This window comes from Leptodactylus fuscus, chromosome 2, assembly GCF_031893055.1.
Source record: "Leptodactylus fuscus isolate aLepFus1 chromosome 2, aLepFus1.hap2, whole genome shotgun sequence".
Classification (NCBI taxonomy): Eukaryota; Metazoa; Chordata; class Amphibia; order Anura; family Leptodactylidae; genus Leptodactylus; species Leptodactylus fuscus.
Genome location: NC_134266.1, coordinates 126216979 through 126242199, shown reverse-complemented (window position 1 = coordinate 126242199; position 25221 = coordinate 126216979). Strand labels below are relative to the sequence as shown.

At 38.9% G+C, this 25221-nt stretch overlaps 1 protein-coding gene across 2 annotated transcripts in view; it reads left to right on the top strand.

Annotated features, from left to right (window-relative positions):
- The window catches only part of EPHA10 (EPH receptor A10), a 589871-nt gene that overhangs the window by 294862 nt on the left and 269788 nt on the right, over nucleotides 1-25221 (top strand). For both annotated transcript variants that reach the window (XM_075264483.1, XM_075264482.1), the window contains exons 4-5: nucleotides 5512-5667; nucleotides 8314-8649. In XM_075264483.1, the coding sequence (XP_075120584.1) occupies nucleotides 5512-5667; nucleotides 8314-8649 (492 nt within the window). The remainder of the gene's footprint in view (nucleotides 1-5511; nucleotides 5668-8313; nucleotides 8650-25221) is intronic.

The following is a 25221-nucleotide window of genomic DNA, read 5'->3' as shown; positions in this document are numbered from 1 at the left end:
CCGTACTCTGGCCAATCAGCACTGGCCAATGCATTTCTATGGGGAAAAGTTAGCTTGCGAAAATCGCAAACTGACAGGGATTTCCATGAAATAAAGTGACTTTTATGCCCCCAGACATGCTTCCCCTGCTGTCCCAGTGTCATTCCAGGGTGTTGGTATCATTTCCTGGGGTGTCATAGTGGACTTGGTGACCCTCCAGACACGAATTTGGGTTTCCCCCTTAACGAGTTTATGTTCCCCATAGACTATAATGGGGTTCGAAACCCATTCGAACACTCGAACAGTGAGCGGCTGTTCGAATCGAATTTCGAACCTCGAACATTTTAGTGTTCGCTCATCTCTAGTTCCCAGTAGATATACGCGTTCAGTCTATGTGCCCATTACTGTAATGGTGTGCACCTTCACAGAAGTGCAGAGATAAAGAGAATATTTCACAACAGAAACATGAAGATTGCTTTTAACCTGAGAAATATGGATAGTTGTTTGTTGAGCACCTGTTGCATGTCTCTGTAATTCATGATTTGTTTGTGCTCTTTCTCCTGTAAAGCATAACCATTATTCTTGCTATTTGTGAATAAACTGGCTTTTGGAGCTTGAAATGAGGAGCATTCACACACTGTCCTTGCTTGAAAGTGTTAGCAGTATAAATTGATTAAGTTTTTGCATGCAATTCAGATACTAAAAAGCTGCACATTTTTACAGCAGAATGTTAACTGTGTAGTGATGTCGGCATTGTCACAGTAGGAGAAAAGCTGCTCAATATCTGAATACCTTTAAATGTCACTGGAGTGGCCTTCACTAAGATTCTGTTCCTGTGTTCCCAACCTTTTAGCCCACCACTGGAAAAATCCCTGGGGGGAGGCATTCAAAAAACTTTTACCAAAATATAAAAAAAGGTAATTTGCATATGGTTATGTCAGGAGTATCTCTTCAGCTGCTGACAACCTAGGGAAGCTTTTCAGTTGTATTCTTTCAGTTGTATTCTTGACCTATCAGCAGCTGAAAAGGCCTTTTATATGACCACAACTTTTTGATTCAGGTGCCGACTAATTTATAATTTTCATTGCTCACCAGTTTGGCTCTGACTGTTGGTGTATTCTTGATTGATCTCTGGCTACTGGCTTGCTCCTCGATTTTACCGCTTGATTCTGTTGTGACCTTCCTGTCTGGATTTGTGACCCTTGGCTTATTTCCCAGATCTGGCTTTTGTATTTTGTCTCTGCTTAATATGTGCTCTTCTGGTTTTGACTCTTAGGGTCCATTCACATGGAGTAAGGTGCCGCCTGACCTGGCACGTATACGGCGTGTGAGATTTTGAGCACTGTAAAAGCTCCCATTGATTTCAATGAGAGCCTGGATCGTATACGCCACGTTATTTTGCGGACGTGATTTTGCACAAAATAACGTGGCGTATACGATCCAGGCTCCCATTGAAATCAATGGGAGCTTTTACAGCGCTCAAAATCTCACATGCCATATACGTGCCAGGTCACGGCGGCATGTTACTCCGTGTGAATGGACTTTAAGTATGACTTTCCTGCATCTTTGTAAGTTTTCTGGACTTTGTGTTGGTTTCTGCAGCAATTCAGATCCCCAGATCCAGCAAAGACTATCTCTCCATGCGGCAACCTCTGGTGAAGGCACCTGGAGGTCTGTCTTGGCTCACAGAGGTGTGCTAGTTGTAGATAGCTGCCTCTACTGCTTATAGTTATCAGCCAATTTCTTGCTGCTGCTTTTAATGGTCTTTCATCTAACCATAAAAGGTTGCATGTGCAGTTTTGAAATTTACAGGTGAAACATGTACCCTTAACAGTGTGAAGCCAAGTGTGAAAATGTAGTGGCCCTCACACATTATAATACTCCCCAATGGTCACACAATGTATAATGTTCCACAGTGGCACAAACAGTATAAGACTCTCCAATGGATCCATGCAGTAGAATCCTCCATAGTGGTCCCAAGTAGTATAATGCACCTCAATGCACTGCTGTTGTGCACAGTTGTTTCATAAATATAAAAAGGCTATATTTATCAAGCCCCCCTCACCATGCAGCTGATCTCTGGCTTGATGCAGCAGGCTTGCATTGAGCTGCAAACAGAACAGAGTTGACATTGATACATAGGCCAATATTGCAGAGCATCCAATAAGGAAATAGTGTTTTTCACTTTAATAGGAAGAATATCCCTGTATACAGCACTAGTTTTTCTACCAAATCTGAAGAATTCTGTAACCAAGATTCCAACACAGATGTGAACAGAACGTAAGTCTGCTGAAAAATACTAAGTTAATAGAAACTGACCCTGCAGATTTTGGAGGAGCTTGGCAACTACAGTATTTAATGTGTATAGCAGTGTAACTGACTAATAGAAGGGAATAAGGATTGGGCATGTTGAACTTTACATGTCCAATACTTTTGTTCTCAGGGAGGACACATGCATTCTTGATACAAACAAACATATATGATGGGAAAGCAGGGGAAATTACTGAAGATGTCACCTTAGGTCATCAAGAAGCTTTCAAGAAATAATGTATATTTTATGGTGTATATGTGTATTTATGACCTTTTATCAAACTTCTCTTCTACAAAGCCATACTAGCTCTTGTGGTATCCTTCTCATCTTAACGTGTGATTATGTAAATCGTGAGAATGCAGCGATTCTCCTGCCACACTGAATAAGACATTACAGTAGTGTTAAATGACAAAAATTAAATAATAATAATAATAATAATAATAATAATAATAATAATTTTATTGCTAAGAACCTTTAAACTCTTCAACAATTTTTAAAGCAAGAATGACACAACATTTTTATATGAAATATTTAGCATTTAATGCACACCTTATAAAACATCTCTATCACAGGTGGTACCCTCTTAGCAAGTTCTATAAATAAAGAAAAGAGAAGCCCAGATCTGCAGTGCAGTGTGATTAAAATTTAATAATATACTTTTCAGTTCCCAGAAACAAATATGCTTCTAGGCTAACTTTATAGGAAGCCAGTTAACCTATCTGCCCTTACGTCATGGTTGGAGAGAATAACTAGTGAAAACGTGACTTGGAGAAATATGGGATGGGGAGATATAAATTGTACGCAGCTCTGGAGTTTGGAATAGCAGGCAGCAGTGTATGGAACTTGCGCTTACATATAAGTTCAGTGTTATGTTAAATTGACATGTACATATTGTCCCTTAACCAGTGGCATAGTGAATTTACCATTGTTACAAACTGAAAGCTTTTTAACAGAATGTATGGGCTTAGAGAATGGAAACACACGTCTGTTTGTTTTGCATTACTAGAAATATCTTGCAACTTGTATTATACAAAATTGGGTGATTTATGTTGTGGCTCTACTGCAGATTTGTCTGGGACCCCCTGTGGCTTTCAACTTTTACATTGCAAAGATTGAAATCACTAGGTAAAATCTATACAGCTCACTCATATCTTACAATCTTGAAACATCTATGCTGACCAATGCATGGAAAAATTGGAACCTTGCGCTCACAGGCACATAGTTTCCAAAAATACAAACACATAAAATTCCAGCACCCACTCACATCACTAAGATTAAGAGGCGCATAACCTCGAAATGCATATACAATGCATAAGTGATAATTTACCACAGTTTTTCCCATGCATTGTTTTTCTTTTAATATGAAGATTAGAGATGAGCGAACAGTAAAATGTCCGAAGTTCTATATTCGTTTCGAGTAGCCCCTCAATATTCGACTACTCGAATCAAATATCGAACCCTATTGTAGTCTATGGGGGGGGGGGGGAAATGCTCGTTTCAGGGGTAGGAAACGTTCGATCAAATTATACTTACCAAGTCCACGAGTGAGGGTCGGGCTGGATCCTCCGAGAAGTCTTCTCCTTGCAGCATCCCCGCGGCGTCTTCTGGCGTTTCATTCACTCTGCCAGGCATCAGGCTTGGGCAGAGACGACTGCGCATGCCTTCACTACAAGCGGACATGCGCAGGCGGCTCTGCCCAGGCCCGATGCCTGGCAGAGTGAATGAAGAGTCAGAAGACGCAGCGGGGAAGCTGCACGGAGAAGACTTCTAAAGGTAGGAGAAGAACCAGCATTGATTGGCCGACTGTATAGCATTCGGCCAATCAATGCTGGTTCTGCATCGAACTTTTACATTCGAACAGCGAGTGGTACTCGATCGAGTACGAGTATCTCGAATACCATAGTATTCGATCGAATACCTACTCGATCGAGTACTACTCGCTCATCTCTAATGAAGATTAAAAGGTTTTTTTTATGTACATTGTGAGCCCCATATAGGGCTCACAATGATTTTTTTTTCCCTATCAGTATGTCTTTGTAGTATTGGAGGAAATCCATGCAAACACGGGGAGAAGATACAAACTCCTTGAAGATGTTGTTCCTGGCAGGATTCAAACCCAGGACTGCAGCACTGCAAGGCTGCAGTGCTAACCACTGAGCCATCGTATCGCCCCTATGAATATTAAAAGTTAATTTTTGTAATTTTTTCTATATAAGTGCTGGAATTTTATGTTTTTGCTCTCTGACACTGTCCAATTAGAGGCTAACAGTATCAGATGTCAAAATCACACTCCTTGTCTGCTCCTGCCTGATGTCATCCACATGACAATACAGAGCTTAAACACCATAGGTACCAAAGCTAACTGCACTCATTGCTCAGGAATGGTGAGGGTTAGAGAAAAAAATCCACTGTGCCAGATTAAAGGAGGCAAAGAACTGGCATGTATCAAGGGGATAAAATGTTCCTGTTATATTTAGATAGTCTAAAGCTATAGTGGATTCAGCAATTATATCACAGTGGCTCATTCGGGATAATTTGGTGCATGGTTAGACATTTTTCTCTAACTTTAGGCCACTTCTTGGTTAACCTACTTGAGAATATTTTTGTGCCAATATTAAACTGTATCCCATTCTGCTAATCTAATCTACACTTTTTCCCTCCAAGCAATGCTTCTTGTTGAGGAGCCATAGTGTTTAATGTGGTACACTATATGTGAGCCAGGATTCTGGTTCAATTTGAGAAAGGATTCTGGCAAATTTTACTTAGTAAATCTGCCCATTTATGTTACAAGGAAAATGTTTGTTTTGGTGTTTTGGTACCGTGTTAGCCAGTGGTTATAAAATATAAAAAACAAAAAAAACTTTGCAAGTCTTCATTTATGTTACAGTATTAAAGCATAATTATTGTATAATAAAAAGTTATTACACTTATATGCATGGAATATTCATATATCTATTCAAAAATGTACAGACCAAACTTCAAATCTGATGGAGTTAATGGTTTGATAGTTTAATGTATCAGTTTAGGCAATCCTCTGTATCAACCAGCCATTGTGTAAAAGAACATAATAACACCAATCTTAATGAAGGTGATCCACTTCACGTTTTTTTTTTTTTAAATAATTATTTCTGTGAATGAAAAACTAGTACTATAATTAAATGTATTTATTGCTTTGTTTACAGGAAGTTTCATTGTATTTTTTTTTTTTTTTGTCACAACAGCTTGCCCCCCTGGATTTTATAAGATGTCCAGTCGCCTCCAGATCTGTGTTCCTTGTCCTCAGAATAGCTACACAAATCTAGAGTCATCAACCGTCTGCACATGTGAGAAGAACTTCTACCGATCTCCTTTGGATTCACCTTCTACTGCATGTACAAGTAAGTTGTAATATTCTCCATGCAATGATATTTCTTGTTGTTGAGGTTAACAGGGACGGCAGTCGACCACTAAACTCACTATGGATGGCAACAAACTGATCCATCAAAATGCAATATGTCCTCTAAAAGAGCAAATCAATATACAGCAGAAAAATATCCTCTTACCACTGTGCCATCCGTACGTTACACTCACACACCAGTGTGTACAATCGTTCCATATAGTCCTATTATAACAGAAAATTATTACTCACAATGTAGGGCATCTAGGATGGCTATTTAGCATCTGTAACAGCTCTATATATGTGATAATTTGAGCCACTTTATTAATAGGCCATGTATTTCAGATGCGGCCACTTGCCATGCTAATCTCATTACTTTCACTTTCGGAAGTGCTATGGAATGGCGCCTTGTCAACCACATCCTGTAGATAGGAGAAAAAAAACCAAAATTACAGATACAAAATTGATGGAAAGCAGTACATGGAAATAAACAGTAAAAAAAAAAAAACAACATATATATACAGTCCTATGAAAAAGTTTGGGCACCCCTATTAATCTTAATCATTTTTTGTTCTAAATATTTTGGTGTTTGCAACAGCCATTTCAGTTTGATATATCTAATAACTGATGGACACAGTAATATTTCAGGATTGAAATGAGGTTTATTGTACTAACAGAAAATGTGCAATATGCATTAAACCAAAATTTGACCGGTGCAAAAGTATGGGCACCCTTATCATTTTATTGATTTGAATTCCCCTAACTACTTTTTACTGACTTACTGAAGCACAAAATTGGTTTTGTAACCTCAGTGAGCTTTGAACTTCATAGCCAGATGTATCCAATCATAAGAAAAGGTATTTAAGGTGGCCAATTGCAAGTTGATCTCCTATTTGAATCTCCTCTGAAGAGTGGCATCATGGGCTACTCAAAACAACTCTCAAATGATCTGAAAACAAAGATTGTTCAACATAGTTGTTCAGGGGAAGGATACAAAAAGCTGTCTCAGAGATTTAACCTGTCAGTTTCCACTGTGAGGAACATAGTAAGGAAATGGAAGACCACAGGGACAGTTCTTGTTAAGCCCAGAAGTGGCAGGCCAAGAAAAATATCAGAAAGGCAGAGAAGAAGAATGGTGAGAACAGTCAAGGACAATCCACAGACCACCTCCAAAGAGCTGCAGCATCATCTTGCTGCAGATGGTGTCACTGTGCATCGGTCAACTATACAGCGCACTTTGCACAAATAGAAGCTGTATGGGAGAGTGATGAGAAAGAAGCCGTTTCTGCACGTACGCCACAAATAGAGTTGCCTGAGGTATGAAAAAGCACATTTGGACAAGGCAGCTTCATTTTGGAAACAAAAATTGAGTTGTTTGGTTATAAAAAAGGCGTTATGCATGGCGTCCAAAAAGAAACAGCATTCCAAGAAAAACACATGCTACCCACTGTAAAATTTGGTGGAGGTTCCATCATGCTTTGGGGCTGTGTGGCCAATGCCGGCATCGGGAATCTTGTTAAAGTTGAGAGTCGCATGGATTCCACTCAGTATCAGCAGATTCTTGAGAATAATGTTCAAGAATCAGTGACGAAGTTGAAGTTACGCCGGGGATGGATATTTCAGCAAGACAATGATCCAAAACACCGCTCCAAATCCTCAGGCATTCATGCAGAGGAACAATTACAATGTTCTGGAATGGCCATCCCAGTCCCCAGACCTGAATATCATTGAACATCTGTGGGATGATTTGAAGCGGGCTGTCCATGCTCGGCGACCATCTAACTTAACTGAACTTGAACTGTTTGTCCAAAATACCTTTATCCAGGATCCAGGAACTGATTAAAAGCTACAGGAAGCGACTAGAGGCTGTTATCTTTGCAAAAGGAGGATGTACTAAATATTAATGTCACTTTTCTGTTGAGGTGCCCATACTTTTGCACCGGTCAAATTTTGGTTTAATGCATATTGCACATTTTCTGTTAGTACAATAAACCTCATTTCAATCCTGAAATATTACTGTGTCCATCAGTTATTAGATATATCAAACTGAAATGGCTGTTATAAACACCAAAATATTTAGAACTAAAAATGATTAAGATTAATAGGGGTGCCCAAACTTTTTCATAGGACTGTATATATATATCAGTTTACAGAAAGGTTCTCTGAGTTTATGATTCCTTTGATCAGTCACATGGTGTGTAGTTGTTGTAAAACATCATAAAACCCTGTGACTGGTTTAGCCCCCTTTGGAGTGTGTGAAAGCTCATCTTGAGTTTATATTCCCATATCCTTCTGTTTTCTGCTTTTGAAATTTCCTCTTAAAACCAGGATCTTCATGTCATTGATGATATTATGATTTTGATTGCAGAAGTGTTTTGGCACAGGGAGGTCAATTCTCTGCTCTAATCATATGTCGGTTTGAATTAATTAAAAATTATTTAAAAAAATATTTTTTTTTATATATATTTCATATCCACTGGCTAACATGGTACAAAGATATTTTTCCTTATACAACTTTTGCACAGTACTTTATACATGCCATTAAACTGAGCCAAAAACAATGGTACATTTAGCTTTGTAAATCCACACATCAATGTTTGTATATGCTTACTCTTAGGCATAGATGTAATTTACTTATTTTTTCTAGGACCACCTTCTGCACCAAGGGAACTGATATATTTAATGAAACAAACAACGCTAGTTTTAGAATGGAGTGCGCCGCTGGATACGGGAGGCAGGGGTGATCTTACCTACAATATCTTCTGTGACCGTTGCTCCATCATCCTTCAACAATGTGAGCCTTGTGGGAGCAGCATTGGTTATGTCCCCCAACAGATTGGATTAGTGGATCGGACAGTTACAATGGTCAACCTGTTGCCCCATATGAATTACACCATCCGCGTGGAATCTGTAAATGGAGTTTCTGATTTTAGTATGTACACCAAACAGTTTGCTGAAATTAACATCTCCACAAATAATGCAGGTACTGTAACATGACAAGTTCAACTTAAAATATTTGTTTGCAAATGTCTTAATATATTTATTTTTTTTGGTATAATTGAACAAGCCACTTTAAAACATTGACATTCAGACCATAGAACTCCACCAAGTCCAGTTCTTCACATCCTTTAATAGGTGCTGCTTAAGAGGCTCCAGTTTGAATAGTTGGAGCTAGAGAAAGATCCCAATTGTGTCAGAACCAGTGGAGTGAGCATCTACTGAAGGGTGTGTAGAGGTGAAGTTGTTGGAGGTGGTGGAAGGTCCTCTTTGGCGTAACAATTGTGTATGGCCCATGTGTATGGAATCTAATAGAACTGACATACATGGGAAAATTCTAAATTGTAGTCCTTCAATTTACAAGTACAATAATATTTTATACTGGAACAACCTAGAAAGTGGGGACTTACCATGTGGACTTTGTTTTTCCAAATGTGCAATTGTCTTTTTTTCTCTATTTTCTTTAACCAATGGCAATAGAAGGCTTGTGGTGACATTATTTTGTACATTTCTGGCAGAATATGCTAACCTTATACATAAAATTGATGATTGTGTTTGGCAGTATCCTTATATATTAGAGTATTGCTTTAGAGGTCAATGTGCTAGGAGTTTAGTAAGGACCCTTCACATGGAAATGTTGATCACAGCGTCCTGGAAATCTATCAGCATGACTGTCTTGTGTAGATATAGGGTACAGTATGATGTTACTTGTGTGAATGGTTAACAATAATACTAATAACTTTTTTATTTGTGTTTTAATATATACTTCGCTACTTGACTGACAATTCATGTGATGAGGAATTTTATGGTGTATGATGTTATCGTACTTTCCATAAAATATCTCAACAAAAACTAGATTTAAAAGGATTTGTCCAGGACAAAAAAAATTACATACAGAATGGTGTCACATCTGTACACGAGCTGTGTCAGTATTGTTAGTATTGCTGTATTGCACATACAACCAATGAATGTTATTCCCCTGTTTCTGGGGAAAAAAAAGATGAATCCCAGGAAAGCCCTTTAATAAGTAGTATACTATAGTGCTGTATTACTATGCATGTGGATAAATTTTTACTACGCAGACCCCTCCAATTATGTTTTCCATACATAATGTATTAGCCTATGAGTTGTTCTGTAAAACAGTCCCACATTTACCATATTTTATCATCTTGTCATAATGAAAGACAAGGAGATCATTTCATCTTTGGAAATACAGTGGAAGAGGGTGCTAAGTGCTCATCTAAAAAGAGCTTTGATTGAATGCTCACTCTTGATTGATTTTGTAATGAATGTTTATAGCCACAATCGGTTTTGATAAGCCCATTAAAAGTAGTAAATTAATGCCTTCTTTATCATCATGGTCAATAGTCACCATCTGCTTAATCCTTCTTGATTACTATTATTATTGTCATAACATTTAATGTAATTAAATCCTTGGAAAAGCCACCATCAGAGTGACATTCAGTTCCCGCTATTGAGCTGCACTTGAAAACTGCATTGCTTTGAATTATGGATTGCTTAGGAGCCTTCTAATTGCTATTGTTAGGAGAATGCAGTTCTTACACAGTTGGATTGGTCTTACACTTTAAAGGGAGTCTGTCAGGTCCAAAATGTCTCTCTAACTAATAATAGTGCTGTGTAGTGCACCAGGGGACCAAGGGAGGGGTGATTTACCAGATTTACCTACAGAAAGCGGTCTCGGACAGAGACTAAAAGTGACAATGATTGGTCAGTCCTGGACAGTGTATCCATATCCATCACAAGATGTTTAGTTTCTGCATTTCTTCTGTAATTTTCCCCATTGCGGTCCATTTGTAAATGCTCAGTAGCTTACAAACATATGGATCTCACTAAATGATGGAATATTTACAACAAAGTGCACATTTTGAATTCACATATTCCTAGGATTTTCTCACATTTACTTTCATGTGTTATGAATGTTTAGTACTTTAATAAGGTATGTTAATTTCTTTCACTTGCTGAATATAATCCTGAACTGACATACGCAGTGTTCACAAACAATCCAACTGAGCAAGTCATTAAAAAGTTTGCAAGGGGTCCTCTCTTTCCCTGAGTCATCTGGTGGTCTTCAGAATGACCATGATGCTAAGAACAGGAACGACTTAGCAGGCATTAATGCAGTTGAACCAAGATGGAACTTTACTGTGTGAACTGGTAACAGACAACTGAAGCAACTCCCACTGCACTGGCTATCCCCAGACTCGGGGTAAGGGATGCCCAATATAATATGGTGGAATATGATGCCTTTCTCCACTACAAATTAGCATATAATTTTCTGTCTCTCCCAATATTTTCATGGGGGTTAACTTCTATGAAGTTCCAGGGCTCAGATACCTGGTGATACAAAGGTCCTAGTTGATTCTAGTGCTTCTCATAATTTATACAGATTTTGTGTGAAATAGTTTGATCCATCTCTGTGGACCCATATAATCTAATGTTCGCTCATTACAATGGTGTATAATAGAAAGTTACATAAGGGCTTATCATAATTAGTTTTTTAGTTATTTTATTGTATTCTTATGATTATCCCCAATGGTTGTATCCCCATTGATATTTTAATACATATTTAAGTGTCAGTACTTTAAAAAAAGCAAAAAAAAAAAAAAACACAAATGAATTTTATCCTGAAATTGGCATGTGCTATACTACAATACATAGGTACTAGAAGCTTGATACAGCTTCACAGCAAATGTTAAGGATCATTGGATGTTTGGTTTTCAAGCTGCGGTTCTTCAGACAGCTGCTCCCAGATGAAATCTCTACCAGAAGCTAAACTAATTAGTCTTAATCTCTGGGTTTGTTGTAACTGAGATTCCTAATCAGGAGGCTGAGTGAGTGCAGAGGGCATGATAATGTCTTCCCCAATGCCTTCAGTGACTTTTGCAGAATTCTTTACTCTACTTAATTATGTATGTGCATTATGATAAAAGGTACAATACATATATATATATATATATATATATATATATATATATATATATATATATATATTATGATTCACATCACCAAATTATTAAATGTAGACTAGGAAGGATTATAAAGAGAGCAGCAATTCATCAGAATAAGCTTTGATATAATTTATAAGTATATATATTTTTTACCTGACACAAGGAAAATGTTTGTTCTCGTACAGTGTTAGCCAGTGGGAAGGCAATATAAAAAAAGAAAAAACTTGATAGTCTTCAGTAGTTGATACCTTTTGAATGGCTCACTATTGGCTAACTAATGGCTAACATCAATCTATTAGTTAGCCATTAAAAAGGTACCAACTACTGAAGACTATCAAGTTTTTTCTTTTTTTATATTTCTTACCTGACACAATAATGCAGCTTTAAAAAATACTGCAATACTAGTTAAACCATTTTTAACTAGTAAAACTGTGTTTTTCTACAATACATACAAACAGTGGGGTGTAGTTATAAGGAGTAGCAGTCACCCAGAACATGGAGCCAATCTGCCCAATAAAAAAGGCACAGGTAGGTGGGTGAGTCTTACGCTCTGTTCACACTTGCGGTGTGCTCTTCATCATTCGTATCCGCTATGGAACCTTAATGACGAAGAGTCTGACTGCTAAAACAGTGGCTACTCGCGGATCACGTGGGGTCTTCCGAGTGTCCATCAAGTTTCCGATGTTTTTACACTTAAACAGGTGAAGAGAAAAGTCCACCAAGCACATAGATTTCATATTTGGCCAATTTTACATAAACGCTTTGATTACTGATCCTTAATATTTTTTGTGCATCTTGGTTGGTCCATGTAACAGAATTTGAAACCTATACATGCTTGGAGCTGGTTTACACTCCATTCACATCTGTGGTCCAGTTTCTGTTCACGGAGTCCGCTTGAGGATCCCTCGAACAGAAACTTATGCGCATTAAAAAGCAGTTACCTGGCAAAACACGTGGACCCCATACTTTATAATGGGGTCCATGTGGTTTCTGTACGAAACATGTGGAGAAATAAGTCCTGCAAGCATCAGTTTTCTCTTCATATGTTTTGTGTGGAAACTGAACGGAAACCATATGGACTCCATTATAGTCTATGGGGTCCACATGTTTCCTAGGTAACTGCTTTTTAAAGGGTATAGGTTTCCGTTTGGGGGCTCTTGAAGTGGACTCCATGAATGGAAACCCAAATACGGATGTGAATAGGGCCTTAGGTTTCACCAGTTATGTACACCAGTTTTATGTTTTATGATTTATCTGTCCCTTTCTTGCCCAAACCCAAGCCACAAAATGCCAAGCTTGGGTCAAACAGTGAAACATTTTTCTTAAGGTTTATATAAAAGTGAGTTTGTGAAAATTTATTTTCTACTCCAAAAAATGAGATACTCTATTCTGTTATGAGTAAATTGTGTGTATTAAAAAATCATAATCAAGTGTCATTTTTAACACAACTAACAAGACGTATGTCAGCTGCTAAAGTGAAATCTAGAAGCATGTGCAGAACATTTATAACTTCCACACTTGCTTTGGAAAGCAGTCCCTGATGGAGCAGGAATCACAGAAAAGTAATCAGAGACGAGAATGCCTCGTTTGTTCCATATTTGATCGCAACAGATGGAAGTCACTTGCAAAACAGAATAACATCTGATGATGCAGATGCACTCAATTTCTATAAGACAACATTCTGGAAAGTTCAGACAGCTAATGTGAGGAATCGACTGCTTTATTAGAGACGCTGATGCTTATGGAAGGTCTTCTTTACTGTCATTATCCAGCAAAGCTACAAATATAAGATATTCCATTATGAACATGATAAAGTAGAAGAATGTCAAACCATTTATCTCAGGCAATGCTTAGTAAACTGGTTTACGGCATCAAGATATTAATGTGTTTTTCTACTTTGCATACCAAAGATTTAGTCATAGATTTTGAACATTTAGGAATTCATTCAAGGTCTTTGAATACACATAATTCTTGACTCCCCTGGATCCCACTCATTTCTACTGATTTTACAGAATTTTTTGTCCAAGTACAACTTGTTCCATTATAACAAGGCACTCATGCAAACCTTTTCTTACTAAACAATATACAATTGTAAATGAGGGCATGGCTTAGTTCAGTACTTGCTGGCATCCTAACCTAAACTAAGAAGATTAAGAAAAAGTAAGATTTGAAAAACTTGGCAAAACTTGGGCATACAGGGGTAGCAACCATGAAACAAAAGTTTGTATCTCGTTAAGAAAAATTAACAAAATACAAAAAGTAGTAGTACAAAAGTTTACATGCACGTATGTGCCTTTGAGAATCAGCATTAATGTTAATATGTACAGTATATTTCTTTTAATGAAGTGAGCCACTGGGGAATGAGTGCTTTAGTGATGGTATGATCTTGACTTAGAGAGTATGGGTGGAGAGGAGACTGTTCCTCCCCGTGAGTGGAGTCAGCTGGTCTTCTCTTCCCTGTACAAAGAAGACGTAGAGTAGAGGTGTCATACGGTGTGATGATCTCTTCTGCTGTAAATCTTACTCTTGCTGCAACATTTCTGACTTAGAAATATAACTAGAGCTGATCTGGGCTTATTTATATATTATATAGGGCTCAGGAGAAAAATGAAAAGCAAAATAATGTTTACTTTGATATTGACCATTAATGTTCTGGTTGATGAGGCCTCAGTAGAAAAACACTGAAAAGTCTGCCTTATGCTGTACATAGACAATAGTCACATAAGTCTTCAGAATAGAGTTTTCATACACTAGGAACAACCACGCAGGAAGTCAAATATTGGGGGTATAGGTGCTGAATTTTTTTCCAAGCTTCTCAAACCCTAAATCCTCCATATATTTTTTCTTGTTTTTTTTAAATCACATGTAAAACACACTATTCATTTTTAGATTTTTAACCCCTTCCCGACATCTGCCATAATAGTAAGTAGGATGTCAGGTATTCAAATATGGAGGATGCTCAGGAGCTGAGTAGCCGCCATAGCCAACGAGTCTTTGCTGTATTGTACAACAAATACCTGACACTAATGTCACACATGATCACTAATGTCCACGATCATGAGCATTAAGGTCCCCGGCGCCTGCGACTCTAGTGGGAACCAGTTTTTTTTTTTTTAATAGGCTGTTACCTGCTGGAGTAACTCAAGCAAGTAATGGGTCCTATTTACTTACTGATCCCCATTCCTGCTCACAGCTGCCTTCGCTTCCCATTCAGCCATCCAGGGGTCCAGTGCATCGCTGTTGTGCCCTGGAGGGAAAGTGAAACGGAGGTAGTCATGAGTAGGAGCACATTTGAACAATTTGGCAAACGAGGGGCAGAAAGGAGAATGTAGGGCATGTTTAATGCAAGAAAGAGCCATGTGCAACATCTGCAACAATTTTATTGACTGATAAATTTCCTCCATTGTCCCTTGTTTTAGAAGACACAGTATAACCTTAGAATATCTTAGATGAATAGTGCATTGATTTCAAAGAGCACCATTTAATACTTGACTATGCCTCCAGGTGGTGGTGCAGGGGACTTGAACACTAGTAATCTATCAGATTAGAGGTGATAACTGGAGCAGGACCTCCCATGACTAGTGTATAGTCAGGGGACTTTCTAACCACAAACTTCCAAAGCAAAGAACTTTTATATTAGTTTTATGTTTGTACATTTTTTATTTGTACGAAAAGGGACTGAGTCTTCTAAATGCAGTTATACATGTATTTTCATAGCTGATGTTATGGTGTAGATATGGAGTTCACTCATTCGTAGTTGTCATGTGAAATCTTAGATGACAGTACTTTCTTGTTTTATATTACATAAATGCAAACTATAGCAGAATAAAGATTTGTTTTCATTACCTGTGAGATGTTGTTAGGCTATTTCCCTGGTGTCTAGTAAATCCCTTTAGCTCTATTTCATTAACGTTTACCCTTTTTAATACGCATTTAATCAGAAGTATAAAGAGGATTCAAGTGTATTTATCTTCTGCAGACGCGAGCACAGCAGTCAATATGGTCATTAAATGACATAAAAAGCAGAGTTTAAGCCACCTCTCTGGATTCCTTTAAATATACAGCTAAGACTCTTCATTCTGAATGAAGCTCTAGCATGATTGATCTGTCTATGGGTTTATAGAAGGAAAAATCCTTGCTCCGACACACAATGGCTGCCTATTACTGAATTATTAAAAAGAAAAAAAACGTAAAACTTGTTTTGTTTGTTAGATTTGTTTTCATCTCTGCGTTTTTTTATCTGGCATTCTCATTCCTATAAATTTTTAATATGCATTAGCCATGGTACCATATATTTAATACTCTAATCTGCTATTATGTTGCCATTACTTTTATTCCATTGCAAAAATAAAATCTCTTTGACAGCATGACAGCAAATAAATATTAGCTACCTCTATAGTGACAGAATTATAGTTGCCAATATTTTATCGGACATTTTAGGCATTTTCTGATGCTACTATGTTATATATAAGTCTGTCATGAGAAACACTGGTTTTGGACAGGAGTAGAACATCAAAAATTAACTTCCATATAGACAAAACAAATCTTAGGCCCCATTAACATCTGCATTCAGGTTTCCATTCATGGATTCTGTTTGGAGACCCCTCGAACAGAAACCTATATGCATTAAAAAGCGGTTACCTAAGGAAACCACATGGACCTAAAGACTAATGAGGTCAAAATGGTTTCCGCATGAAAAATGTGGAAAGAAAAGTGCTGCTTGCTAGAATCCTAAATTAATCTCCAGCAGAACGAAAAAAAGGTCTAATTCTTGCCACATAAAATGATTCCATCCATTTATTCCATATAGATAGATAGATAGATAGATAGGTAGATATAGATATACTAGCCTCTGCACGTGACTTCGTCTGCATGTTGTTGGCATCGATGGTCCGCCTATATTCAGCACACCATCCCTGTGATTGTTCTGGCATCTCTGCAGCTTATTGGAATGCCATATAATGAGTGTGTTGTTGGCATCAATGATACACCTCAACTCCGCTTGAGGAGACCTCTTTTGACTTCTGTTTACCTTCATAGATCTCTTTGTTTTAGAATTTTGCGACAAATTAGATTTTCTTTTTCCCGGTATGTTTAAAATTGGCAAACTGCTAATTTGGATTAAAGGTGTTTTCCCATCCAGTGTGTCAGCACACATGCCTGAAGCAGATCAGATAATATGCAAATACGTGTACACAATGGACTCACAGTGTTATCTGTGTGTTTACATAGACTGCTTTCACATTTAGTTACGCTCCGCTCATTCAAACACGTAAACACGTGTCAAAGTGACCGCTGTAGAACAGAATCCCATAGACTTCAATGTGTGCCAGTCTTACGCACGCTACACATTGAAATCAATGGGAGGCTTTTTTTTTTTTTTTAAATGTAGATTGTGAGCCCCACATAGGGCTCACAATGTACATTTTTCCTTATCAGTATGTCTTTTTGGAATATGGGATGGAAATCCATGCAAACACGGGGAGAACATACAAACTCCTTGCAGATGGTTTTTTGCCCATGGTGGGATGCTGCAAGGCTGCATTTCTAACCACTGAGCCACCGTGTGGCCCCCTCAATGGGAGGCTTTTAAACCACACATTGAAGTCTATGAGATTCTGATTTACAGTGGTCACTTTGACACGTGTTTACGTATCTGAATGAGCGGAGCATAACTCCCTGTGAAACCACCCTCAGAGAGATAATAGACCAGGCTTTATCAACAGCCTCTAATTAACTGAGATAAGGCTGCTGCAAGAGCAGTTTAATATAGTATATGAACATAAATTCATAACAGTCATGAAGCCATGTAAGTTACCGCTATAAAAAGTAGCCTATGTGTTAAATGAGGTTACAAACTATCTATGTGCCAAATTTCATCCAAATTCAGTTCATCCATTTTTGCGTGATCACACATACACACATACATCCAAACTTTCACATTTATAATATATACTACATTCCACAAGTAACAGAGATAGCGATCACTGTAATTCACCTATCAATACTGAATGCTTCAAATGCTGCCCCCAAACAACCACAATTCTACAGTATGTGGCTCCATGACAGAGCTTGAATAGAGATCTGCTCAGATGTTTATGCTTTGTTGGTAAGCACAGAGATCCTAGGCGTCTTGATAGCCATCAGTACCACTAGTAACACTGCCAAGAATTGAAGATATATTCCAAAGATAGCAATATTCTTTGTGTCGGAAATGAAAGGATAGATGGAAACCTCATATTCACATAGTAATGTCTAATGGCTGCTTAGATTAATATATAGTAGCATGCTGTTATTGTGATGATATACAGTGTTCAGATTGGAAGCTTTATATGAATGTAATTGCAACATGGTTAATTCTACAAACAATGCGGTTTGTGATAGTGAATGAGCAGCTATTGTCAGCAGTCTGATCTCTACACTGTCACATGCCTAGTTTGTGAATAGTGAGCCATGATTCAGCATCCGTAGTAAAGCCTGAAGTCTTTGTCCATAAAGCAATTGTTCATCACCTTATAACACCAGTTATTTTACTGTTCTACTGGTTAAACTGTTTGTGCTTTTCGTATCACATTGACACATGAGCACATTACTACACAAAATCTTTTAAAACTTTCACTACTATAACTTTTTACCCTTTTGGCATCCGCAGTCACATCATATGCCATATTCATAATTATTAGACACTTTATACCCAGGGATGAACCTATATTCTCTGTTGCCTGAGGCAAACTATTAAAATGGGCCCCATAATTTATAGATTTCTCGTTTCACAAAAAAAGCATACACAATAACACATAAAAACCATAAATAGAGATGAGCGAGTACTATTCGAAGCGGCAGTTTCGAATAGCACGCACCCATAGGAATGAATGGATGGAGCCGACACACAGAGGGTTAAGTGGCAGGACGCCGGCCCCGGCTGCGTGCTAGCTGCGTCCATTCATTCCTATGGGTGCGTGCTATTTGAAACTGCCGTTTCGAATAGTACTGGCTCATCTTAAACCATAAATAAAACTGTGACCGCAACTTTGAGTCAAATGCTGTTCACCATTTTTGCCACTGGGAAAGGTGGTCGGGCATGCTAACGGCGTGCAATGCGACACCTTTCACTAACATTAGTTAAGGAGACACAGGATGCGTGATGGAGACCCTTAACTAAAAATAAAGGCCAAAGCCTCCATTTGCAGATCAAAAAATCCCCCTATCCGGTCCACATACACAGTATAATATTCCCTTTACTGGCTCCCACAGTATGTTACCCACTTTATTAGCCCATATGCCGTATAAGGTGTTACGCATTAAATTTACAACTGCTCACAGCTTTAGTATAGAAAAAGTCCCAGCCATCAGATAGCACCAAATGCTAATTCTTTAGTAGGGGGAGAAAGATGTTAACACAAAGAAAAGATTGTGTTTCCTTCCTTATAGACACAGGGGTAGGAAGGGGAATGATTCAAACGCAGAGAGACCCAGATATCCTTGAGTAATTACAGTAATATATCTATCAAAAGAGCTTTATTCTCACCTATAAAGCTCAGTACTGATAAATCCTGACTGAAAACTGCTAAAAATTGCCTGAAATCCTACAGTTTTCTGTAGAAACATGAACTTTTGCCCATGTCTCACTCATTAAGCTCCTCCTACTCCCCTTTCTATTGACTTCTTTGTAACCTGATTTGTCTGTGGGTCTCCAGTGATGAAGAATCTGGCTGTGGATTGCACAGTTTAGCAGCCAGGAAAGGAGCTGAGAAGTGGAGATAGAAGCATTCTTCTCTGTCCTTTACAACAACAGTTACTCTTCCAACTCTCCAACAGATAGATATTAAATGTTATATTCTTCATAGTCTATACCTGCTTGTACTCATAGCAAAATTATACAGCTTTAAATCACCATCTCCATCAATATCATCTCATAAAATGCATAAAATGGCTGTGTTGTGAACCAAATGCAGTATAGACAGATAATTAGCTCCAGAAACCAGACACCTCTGCACAGCACTGAGCATCTGGTGCCCTCTCGAAACCAACCTCCAGAGGTCCTCACCAGAGCCCTCACTGGTGGAGATGGACTTAGTTGTTCCCATTGGCTGGAGTGGTAGCATCCCAGGGAGCGCAGGAAGCACAGTGCACCACAAGCGACAGCAGGCCCAGAAATACAAAATCACTCACCTGAGAAAATGCAGAGGTTGCAGGAAAATCAGAAGCAGGAGATGGTGCAGTAGCAAACAGTATCCAGGCGGTGCCAAAAGGTATATACTCATAGTCATTCAGTCCAGTTGGCAACAGGAGGTATTGCAGTACAGAGGAGTGAAATGAGAGAGTAGTCAGCAAGCCGATAATGGAAGATCAGGCGGTACCAAAATGTAGATTAGTGAGAAGTGTTTTGGAAGGCAAGTGGTGGTCACAACAGGAGAGAGCAGAGGTACAGAGTCGGCAGGCAGAAAGCAAGGTTCAGGAAGTGGAAGCCAAAAGTCAAACACCAGGAGATCGCCAGAAACGCAGGTCAGAATCTAACACCCAGAAGAAGACTGACTAGCCAGGGGAGCAGGAGCAGTGGAAGAGCAGAGATATAGGATCGGAAGTGCAGGACATTTACCCTTGAGGAACGAGCACTCCGCACCATGTGAGGACCGGAGTGTCACCTCACAGGACTACTGCAGAGGTGCCAGCTCCAGTCCTAACAGGCTGTTTTGTATGTTTTAATAACATTGATAGGGATTAGATAATGTTAATAATGTCCTGAGTGTAATGGTGAGATTGACAGAACCAAGGACAAGATGGGAGCACAACAGACTTACTGTAACGCTGATACGAGGAGAACTATGACAAACTATCTGCGTATATTTTCATGTATTTCTCCTTTGAGCTTTTGTAGAAAGATCTGGCGATCACAAGGTGTAGCTTTATTTTACATGAAATGTTCTCTTTTATCAAATTGCAGCACTTGATTTTGATCACTTTTGGCTTATAATAAGAGCAATTCTGTGCTGCACATGCCCAATTGTAGAAAATTCATCATTTCTTAAGGTGCACAATTTTTTTTGTCAGGTGTGTCATTTCCTTCAATTTAGAATTGCATTAAGTACCTGCTTAGTGAGACCTATGAATTTCCCTCCTAGGGTATAATAATAGCTCAATCCTCAAAAGAGCAGATAAGTAGGGAAGGTTTGGATGCTAATATACATAGAAAAGTCTTATAAATGCAAGCACTTTCCTTTGATGTCCGTGTCTACTGAATTTCTTTTGTGCGGTTTGGTGGCTGTTCTCGATACCATACGGGTACGTGGGAAGTGTATGATTTGTTTGACACTGGATAGTTCAGTACAGGGAGACACACTCATGGTCTTGTTTTATAACATAATGCATCCATTTTATGGATATTTTCTGTAGATAGAGAGACACAAATACTACACACAGAAGATGTAGTACAAGCAACAGATCTTACCTCTTGGTTCAGTACTGTCGGTATGTAGACAGCTTACACTTAATGAGATTGTAAAAAGAAGGCTGCAGGGTATTGTATTTTGTCATCCATTCATCACTTTGTGCTCATGAGACAATGTGCCATACAATCCCCAGTTGACTAATGACAGGATTATGGTCAGTGGTACAGTTGGCCTAGCCTGACCACATTGAGTAAAGGAATAATAGTATCTTGTGAAAGCTCTGTTATCCTTCTGCAAGTGCTTCAGGCTGTAACATTGAGTTGGGTTTAATGTCAGTGGTATGATATTGTGTAAATCCCATTGCATGGAAAAACTATCATTTTTTGTATGCTTAATGTTTGCTCAAGGCCTAGCAGAGTTAAGATATACTCACAATGGCACCAGTATGTAGAATTCTCACTGCTATGCGGTCAGTTATAATAAAGTTCAGAGAACTTTCTTTGGCTGCTTATATAAATCGTAAATCATGAAAAATCTAACAATATTTAATGACAATACTTACAGGTGTATCTCAATAAATTAGAATATCTTTGAAAAATTAATTCATTTTGTTAATTCAATTCAAAAAGTGAACCCTCCCATATTCTATAGATTCATTACATGCAGAATGATCTATTTCACATGTTTATTACATTGAACATTAATAATTATATCTTACAACTAATGAATACCCAAAAGTTAGTATATCAGGTAGTATCACATTATTTTCAATACAGAAATGTTACCTACTAATATGTATCTATAGTATATATGTCCCCTTTTTCTCCAGACTCTGGGACCTTGATTGCCAAATGAAATGCAAAATTAACTTTAATATGATAACAAGACTTTGGATCACTGAGCATGTGTCTGTGTGTGGTGGCTCTTGAAACACTTGCTGGCTGCAGTCCACTTCTTGTGAATCTTCCCCCAATTCTTAAATTGCCTTTTCTTGACAATCCTTTCAAGGCTGTATCCTTGTTTCTTGAGTCAGTATCTCATACTTATGTTTGCTTTGTAGGTGCTTTCAGCAGTTGACATGGTATGACATAGGAATCTAACTGGTTTGTAGCTATGAATTGCTATGCATCGCACTGTGTCTTCTGACACTTTTATATCACAATGGGCTAAAGTTGATGAAAACTAACCACAGCAAATGTTCATTGGGTGGAGTATAACAATGAAATCATTTTAACTGATTTTTGACACACAGTCTGCATCTAGAGATAAGGCTTGGGTCCCGATCTCCGTATGGGCAATCTGCATGAAAAATGGAAACCTTGCGGCCCCCATTATAGTTTATGGGGTCCACGGGTTTCCTAAGCTAACCACTTCTTTATGCAAAATAGGTTTCCGTTCATGTGTACCCAAGTGGACCCCTCAAATTGAAACCCATGTGCAGATGTGAACCAAGCCTAAGTCTGCCTGATTATAATTTTTGAATATTAAAGTATCATATTGTACTTTGTAGAGACCTCAGAGCATAATAATGATTTATGAATTTGTAATCCGGCTTTTTACAAACCAGTTCACTCATCTCTAATCATTATGTATGAGATGGGGTGTCCAGCTGGGGAAGATATACATTTTTTTGTAGCTTGTACAAGCCAGATGACGGTGTCAAAAGTCATACTCAAAGTGGCTTTGACTGACATTCTTCATCATGCAATAAAAATTCTCCTCTACAGTTCAAATATATAGGCACATATAACATATAAGCTCAATAAAAATCCGATAAATATATATTTAGAGGATTTCATTACCACCACTATCCCTCTAAAACAGAATGTCTGCAAACCCCAATGTTTTATGGATCTTATTTTTGTATTGCTCTTACTTGTATAGCATCAATATATTCTGCAACACTTTACAGACTTTGGCAGTCACTATACCATATAGGACTCACAATCTAAATTCCATATCTGTATGTCTTTGGAGTATGAAGTGTTTATAAAATGTCATTGTTAATTTTCTCAGTGTGTATTCTCCTCACTATAACACTGCTTGCTGCTTTTGTTTTAATGTTGCCATGCCAACATGTGAAGCTTTCACTGACTCTGTTGCTCAGAGTTTCGAGGTGATGAACCAATCAGCAGCTGAGGAGGGATATTTAAAGTCTGTTCAGAGCTTGTCATGTGCAATTGGTTATTTGTTAGTTACTAGAAATGAGCCAGTAGTACTCGATCGAGTAGGTGTTCGACCGAATACTACGGTATTCAAAATACTCGTACTCGATCGAATACTACCAGCTGTTCGAAGTTAAGGTTCGATGCAGAATCACCGTTGATTGGCCGAATGCTATACATTGCCAATCAACGCTGGTTCTTCTCTTACCTTTAGAAGTCTTCTCCCTGCGCAGCGTCCCCGTGGCATCTTCCGGCTCTGAATTCACTCTGCCAAGCATCGGGCCTGGGCAGAGCCGACTGCGCATGTCCGCTTGTAGTGCGGGCATGCGCAGTCAGCTCTGCCCAGGCCTGATGCTTAGCAGAGTGAATTCAAGGCCGGAAGAGGATGCTGCGCAGGGAGAAGAATCCAGCCCGACCCTCACTCATGGACTTGGTAAGTAGAATTTGATCAAATGTTGCATACCCCTGAAACAAGCATTTCCCCCCATAGACTATAATGGAGTTTGAAACCCGTTCGAACAGTGTGTGGATTTCGAACCCCGAACATTTTAGTGTTCGATCATCTCTATTAGTTACTAATGAGGCTATTGTGCACTGATCATTTCTGTTAGTTTGCTGTATTTCTCATCTTGGCTTGTTCACTGGATTTCCTATTATTACTGATTTTGGATTTGCCTATTAACGCTCAGATTTTACCTCGGCTTGCACACATACACTCACCGGCCACTTTATTAGGTACACCTGTCCAACTGCTCGTTAACACTTAATTTCTAATCAGCCAATCACATGGCGGCAACTCAGTGCATTTAGGCATGTAGACATGGTCAAGACAATCTCCTGCAGTTCAAACCGAGCATCAGTATGGGGAAGAAAGGTGATTTGAGTGCCTTTGAACGTGGCATGGTTGTTGGTGCCAGAAGGGCTGGTCTGAGTATTTCAGAAACTGCTGATCTACTGGGATTTTCACGCACAACCATCTCTAGGGTTTACAGAGAATGGTCCGAAAAAGAAAAAACATCCAGTGAGCGGCAGTTCTGTGGGCGTAAATGCGTTGTTGATGCCAGAGGTCAGAGGAGAATGGCAAGACTGGTTCGAGCTGATAGAAAGGCAACAGTGACTCAAATAGCCACCCGTTACAACCAAGGTAGCCAGAAGAGCATCTCTGAACGCACAGTACATCGAACTTTGAGGCAGATGGGCTACAGCAGCAGAAGACCACACCAGGTGCCACTCCTTTCAGCTAAGAACAGGAAACTGAGGCTACAATTTACACAAGCTCATCGAAATTGGACAATTGAAGATTGGAAAAACGTTGCCTGGTCTGATGAGTCTCGATTTCTGCTGCGACATTCGGATGGTAGGGTCAGAATTTGGCGTCAACAACATGAAAGCATGGATCCATCCTGCCTTGTATCAACGGTTCAGGCTGGTGGTGGTGGTGTCATGGTGTGGGGAATATTTTCTTGGCACTCTTTGGGCCCCTTGGTACCAATTGAGCATCGTTGCAACGCCAAAGCCTACCTGAGTATTGTTGCTGACCATGTCCATCCCTTTATGACCACAATGTACCCAACATCTGATGGCTACTTTCAGCAGGATAATGCGCCATGTCATAAAGCTGGAATCATCTCAGACTGGTTTCTTGAACATGACAATGAGTTCACTGTACTCCAATGGCCTCCACAGTCACCAGATCTCAATCCAATAGAGCATCTTTGGGATGTGGTGGAACGGGAGATTCGCATCATGGATGTGCAGCCGACAAATCTGCGGCAACTGTGTGATGCCATCATGTCAATATGGACCAAAATCTCTGAGGAATGCTTCCAGCACCTTGTTGAATCTATGCCACGAAGAATTGAGGCAGTTCTGAAGGCAAAAGGGGGTCCAACCCGTTACTAGCATGGCGTACCTAATAAAGTGGCCGGTGAGTGTATATTCCTTTGATTATGCTCTTCTGGTTTGACCTGCCTTCTAAGTATTACTTTTATGGATTATCACCACAGAAGTTTTATGTAAGAAATAGATGCACTAC